This window comes from Pollachius pollachius, assembly GCF_949987615.1.
Source record: "Pollachius pollachius genome assembly, chromosome: 6".
Classification (NCBI taxonomy): domain Eukaryota; kingdom Metazoa; phylum Chordata; class Actinopteri; order Gadiformes; family Gadidae; genus Pollachius; species Pollachius pollachius.
In genome coordinates, this window is record NC_136939.1 from 15955116 (window position 1) to 15961533 (window position 6418).

At 42.4% G+C, this 6418-nt stretch overlaps 1 protein-coding gene across 5 annotated transcripts in view; it reads left to right on the forward strand.

Annotated features, from left to right (window-relative positions):
- The window catches only part of rapgef6 (Rap guanine nucleotide exchange factor (GEF) 6), a 98021-nt gene extending 92955 nt beyond the window's left edge, over window positions 1–5066 (forward strand). For all 5 annotated transcript variants that reach the window (XM_079738538.1, XM_079738539.1, XM_079738540.1 and 2 more), the window contains 2 exons: window positions 223–585; window positions 1065–5066. In XM_079738538.1, the coding sequence (XP_079594664.1) occupies window positions 223–585; window positions 1065–1087 (386 nt within the window). In that variant the 3' untranslated portion in view covers window positions 1088–5066. The remainder of the gene's footprint in view (window positions 1–222; window positions 586–1064) is intronic.
- The last annotated feature ends 1352 nt before the right edge of the window (window positions 5067–6418 follow it).

Below are 6418 nucleotides of genomic sequence, written 5' to 3' on the forward strand. Positions count from 1 at the left end.
CTGTTGCGTCTCAATGTCTTTTCTTATGATTTCCACGTTGTTGTGCTGTCATAACATCACATTAATTGATGTCCTCCCCTTCCTTTATGTTTACCCCCCTGCACCCCCTCCCGTCCACCACCCTCACCCCTACACCCACTCTCATCTTCCCCTCCAACCTCCTCCCCCTCCCCCAACCCTCGGGTCAACCACCCCCCCGCCCCGCCGTCGGCCATCGCTCAGTGTATTGCGTGACGTCGGGGGGCGGCAGGGACGAGCGTTACCATGCCCCTCCTCCCACCCCTCCAGGCTACCAGGGGCTGGCCCTGGGGGACCTTGGGTACTCGGACCCGCCCCCGCGGCCCCCCAACCTCAAGCCGCCCGAGTATAGCGTGGCGCTTCAGAGGAGCAGGCTGCTGCACAGCCCCGTGGTGGGGGGCGGGCTGGCCGCCGGCCTCCAGCACCACCATAACCATAGCAACAGCGGCAGCAGCCTGCACCGGGACACGGGGCGGTCGCCGGGGGCCGCCGCCGGGCTGGGCTGCTCCAGACCGGCTAGCATCTGCCTGCCGCCGCCGCGCCTCGGCCTCGCGGACAGTGAGGATGGTAGGTGATGGTGTGTGTGTGTGTGTGTGTGTGTGTGTGTTCGGGGGGGGGGGGGGGGTGTTCGTTCCAGTACAGACACAAAGAGTGAAAGTTCAGCTCCAAAAGGGATTGTGCTGGAAATGAGTTGAAGGAGTTACAGTGTTTCATTATACATTACAAAGGCTGTGGATCCCTGCTGGAGAGAGCGAGAGGGAGAGTGTTTGTGTGAGAGCATCCGGAATAGTTGGATAGGTTGAGGAATTGAATGAAAAACCAACCAATGGACGTACAGTATAGTTTTTGAACCTACATTGAACCTTATCGTTACAAGTGCGCAGAACCTCTTCATTCGGGGCCTTTAATTCGTTTTCCAAAAGATTTACAGTCTACTCTGTTTGCTACACAGCTCCTAGACGCCATGTGTTTTTAGAATCTCTTCAGTGACCAGCTCGGCCCGACTAGGATCTCCCCTGACGCCCCTCTCCTCTCTCCGCTTCTAGATGAACAGGTGTCGGCCGTGTAGGGGTGGCCTCATCGCAGCACGCAGAGCGCCTCGGCCACTCCCGTGGTGTACGGGCTTACGGAGCTAGCTGCCCGATGTCTGGCCAGAGCACACTTTCCCCCCCGACCGGCCTTCATTCAACAGCCATGCACGGACCCACGCGGCCCTGGACTCTGACTCCCCCCTGGATGAACATCCCCTCGCTCCCTCACTTCAAAGCACCACCCAACGAGATTGTCGATATTACAGCTCCACACAGCCTTGTGCAAGCCATGTACAAATGGATTATTTTTATACTTGGTATTCATTTTAAAGACTTGATTTTAAGTGAGGACATTGATCAAAGACTGGACATGGGTTGGGCCTGGTCTGCGGGACAACGGAGAGGGAGTGTTTGCAGCCCGCTGGACTCTTGGGTTAAATGTCAGGGGTTGGGTCTGGTCTTAGCAGTCTAGAGTTCTTTTTATGGGGCAAGCTACAGTGTGTGTTATTGTTATTCAGTATTTCGGTGGTCAGCTTTTTTTGTGTTAGCAGTTTACTTGAACATAAAACAGCCTGAGAAATCATAGCTGGGCTTTACGTCGCGTTCACAACAGTCTTTTGGTTGGGTTTTTTTGCTCACCGTTATCAGCAAGTGGCTGTTCTACAGAAAGAAACCTAGCATTTTGCTAGAGGTGATCTCTTATGAGATTTAATATTTCCCTAATTAAGGTAGAATCATATATAGTTTTTAGGCGGCTTTTATATAATTCAAAGTTGTGATGATCACCATGCTACATTTTTTAATTAGGTAAACCTGTCAAACAATAGTTTCTGTATCTTAAATGGTTTTGCTACTTAGGACAGAAAGCAGATTTAGCGAGCCTGTCTTTAAAGAAAATCGAATGTATCTGCTGTCCGATCTCCAGGCAACAAGTTTGCCTCAAGATGCCGCGTTTTAAAAGTTTTGAAAAGAACAGTAAACCTTTGGCTATAGGCCTCGATGTCAAACTCTGTTAAAGCCAAAAACAGAAGCTGCTGATGGACGTTGGTCGAAACAAATGAAAACCACATTCAATTTGATTAGAACTGGCAAAAGGCTTTATCACCACTGTGATACTCGCACTGTTTACTGTAGCCACGACAACTTCAGGCCATCCAACCCAAGAGACGCCAGCGGACCCTATGCTTACTTTAATGTGTGCGTGTGTGTGTGTGCGTGTGTGTGTGTGTGTGTGCGAGCGTGCATATGTGTGTGTGTGATTGTATGTGTGTTACTGTGGAGCACTTAATTACTTGTTAAGCTTTATGAAAAAGGACAGCAGAGGGGGTCCTGGTGATCCTGTGTGTTCCGGTCTCTCTGGGGGTCTCCGGATGTCCCGTCAGACTAGCTATGGACCTCTTCAGCAGCATGTTGCATGTCATGTCGAAAGAGCCGACCCAAAAACGGCACATTAAATCACTTTCAGCGAGCTTGGTAACAAAACATGTGCTGCGATTTCAGTTGATCTTTGTTATAGGGTGAGCATCGTATACACACACTCACCCGTCAAGCTTTACATGGCACGCTTTAAGACACAGGAATGCCTTTTTTAACAGCCAACATTGTTTATGCTGATGTTGACGTCACGTGTTTTGTTTACAATGTTATAGGAGACTAGCAGTTGTCTTTTATTTGTTTTTTTTATTATTACAGGCAGACATTTATTGAGCTCCAATGCTCTGGCGTAAAACCACCTTGGTTCAGTGCAGTTGTATGATTCATCTTTTACTAAAGTAGCTTAAGGTTCACCACTTTGACGGTGTTAACTAGCTTATTGTCGATTTATAACACAAAAATGGAATTACCTGCCATCAAAGCAGAACATTTATTTTTTAATGTACGGCATGCAACCCCCTCATTCCTTGTTAATGATCACCCCGTCCTTAAAAAAGGAGAAAATAATATGTTTTGTAAAATATTTTCAAGGATTTGCTGGTATTGGAGGCTCAGGCTTATATGTGGATTAGTGGTAATGTGTAAGCCCCTGCTTAGAGGGGTGTGATTACATAGGGACAGGAAACCGGAAGGCATTGTATCTATATCAAAGTTAAAGCGGTGTATGTAACTGGAATGACACTGCAGCTGTCAGTTTCTCTCTTATCACGTTTTTTTATACAATATTGATTTGCCATTCAAAAACTTGAACTGATTAATGCTAATATATAAACTGCATATATATATCTATATATCTAAATATAGATATATATAATTACGGATGTTTTTTTTTCTTCAATAAATTAATTGATTATGTATAGATGAGCAACTATTCTAATGTAAAGGCTATTTTAAGTATTTTGTTAGAATAGATACAAGAGAATTTGAGGTTGTGATTGCCCCATTTCTGTCTACGGCAGGAATCTTAAGTTTTGTTATATTCTGTTGTTTTTAGTGCTGTTGACTTATTTATATTCTCTTCGTCAAGCATATTGCTTTGTGTACAATGTAATTGCTGCTGCATCTTTGAGATTTTTACTGCCTTGAGTTTTGTGTAGATGCACAAGTTTATTTTTTAACATGTTTTATTGGACCGGGATCCACAAAGAGTGAAACAAAAGAAAAAAAAGAATGGGATGTACTCAAAACCCAACCCAAATGTGTGTGATTGGTTCTGTAGCACAAGAACGTCTATATCAGATTCTGAGTAGATGACTGAGAACCGTTTTCTAGAGCTTGTTTTACCATGTTTGTCTGAGAAAACCCAGACCAAAGTCTTCTCTCCCTCTCTTTCTCATGCTCTATCGCTATCAGGGGTTGCAGATTCTGTCACTTTATTATTATACCTTTTTCCACAACAATTATCCTCATTTGTGCATTGTGAATCAGTATTATATTCTGTTGTCGTTTAGACAGACGAACAGAGCAACAGTGTTTATGCTTGTGTCAACCGCAAAATAGAAAAGTATGTTGCCAACCATTGTCAAATTTGTAGGGGGGAAATCATGACATGCCTTTGGATCATCACCAATATAGTTAACGTTTTACATACGTTTTAATTTTTTTTGCCACACAATTGAATTGTTTGCTGCTTGATACTTGCATGTAAACTTTTTTTCTCTGAGGGCCCCTATTCTTGTACAGGAAGTGTTACTTTGCCCACCATCAAAGTTCTGTCTCCTTCAGAATGGAATAACCCACTCTGGGCATGGTCACCATCTTATTTCACTCCCTTGGGGGTAAACTTGGTTTTGATCAGGGAATGTAGGACTATTAAGTGAATACATAATATATTCTGACAATCTCATGGGAGGCACATGTCATATCCCCATGTCCCCATTGTAATCTGTGGCAAAGTGGGTCAATTTAGGGTTTTTGGTCACTGGTCATCCATTCTTAACCTTTACATTTTTCACCCATGGAATTCCTTTGGGAGAACGGTAGAAAGCATTCTGTTTCTTCTGGTCTGTTTAGTTTTCCTTCAGAGTACTCCAAATAAGATATGCATAAAATGATAACAGAAATGGCCTACAAGTAGTTTCTACCCCAAACGAAACACTCTAGAGGTGAAACTGTGTGAGACAGAAAATGGTAGAGACCTCTGCCTATTGATGAGCTATGCGTTAATGCGTTACAACATGTCTCCCTTCTTCTCCTCAACATCATGACCTGGGGTATGTCTTCCCAAGCCCCGAGGCTGCCAGTTTTACCGCTTTGTAAACATGGATGGAGAGACTTACACACCCAGCCACAGCAATACATTTCTATTAAGAGATGAACTTGGACTGTGAACTGGCCCTGTATTCCACCCAGCGGTATGACTTTGGTCTTTTGGCTTGCTTTTGGTCTCACCATTCTTGTAGCTGTCGTACCTTATGTCTTTTAGAAAGACGTGATTTTGTTTTTGGTTTGTATGCTTTTTATGTATTTTTACTTGTGATTGTAAATAGGTATTTTGTCGAAAAGAATGTGTTAACAAAGGAAAATGACTTTTATTTCTCCAAGTCTACTGAAATGAATTTGGACGATGAATAAAATGTCAAAATAAAATGCCTGAGTATTTGTGACAACGGAGAGGTAAACTGACCCAACTGTTGAGAAAATCTTTCCTCCCCAACATGATTAAGTATGCTAACTGTGTTTACACATATTTACAATGATTGAAATGGGAGACTAGCGGGCAGAATGCACACTTCAAATTGTCAAAGGGAACTGCACAAAATCTATTTTTCTTAAACATCTTTTTGCAGTACGTTTAGCTTCACTTTGACAAATCCTCCATCTCTTAACCTTTATATTAGATTTGGCATTTTATACAAATATACAATTCATCAAATAGAACAGCCAAATATGAACCAAGCAATATAACCCTTAAAAGTTATATATAGAACCATTTATTCTTTGTGTGGGGAAAAAAATATATAAGCGCTTATTGAATAGTAACTCAACACACTGACAGAGCATAAAGTATAATACATCTCCTTTAAATGTTTTTGAAGCATTAATGCAATCAAAGTAAAATCCAGAAGAAATACATTCTAAAAGGCTGCTAAAGTTATCATGGGTGTCTAAGCCAAATAGTTACATGATTAATTGGATATTTTGCATTTGTTTATCAATTTGCGATTGTTTGTTGATTTATTATTTAAATGATTTATGATTAATACCGACTGGTTGGAGGAAAGGACGTTGTGTAATACAAACTCCGCCCTACAACTGAACCACATAGAGCGGCTGCTAATGAATATCAGCTGTGCCCAGTAGAGGAACTTGGTTCCCAGGTATGCAGCCAAAAAATATTCACAAAATAATCTATCGTCAAGCTTTCTTCAGGTAACGCCTGAAGAAAGTTTGTTCTCCACCCCGGTGAGAAAATAATGATACAATTCTCCATTAAAGAAGAGGAATAAACAACCTTAAAAACAAGGAAAGGTTGTGTTTAACTGGGCGCGTCCTGCAGCGCATAAACTGGCAACCTTTTTTCGGCGGTAGCATTTCGGACATAAACTTCCGGTTGGCACACAAAAACACATCGTCATAGTCCGTCCCAATAAAGGAGAAGAAATATAGAAATAGGATTTTTCGGGGGAGAGAGCGATCAAATTCCATTGTGCTGTGTGTGAAAATAAAAAGCACATTTATCGTTAGAAATTATATCAAAGCACATATCAATGCCAAATCTTAAAATATTGCTTTTTCCACTGACAATATTACTGAATGATTGTCATCAATTTAGTTTTGGCAGAGAGAACCTTGACCTAAGTGACGTCTTGCAGCCCCCTAACAACAACACGATAGGGGGCTAAAACGTTTGTATGGGTCGTTTTGGATGACCTATAGACATCCCCAAACGGCGGACGTTAATGTTTTTTTTATATTTCACTATAGAAAGCATG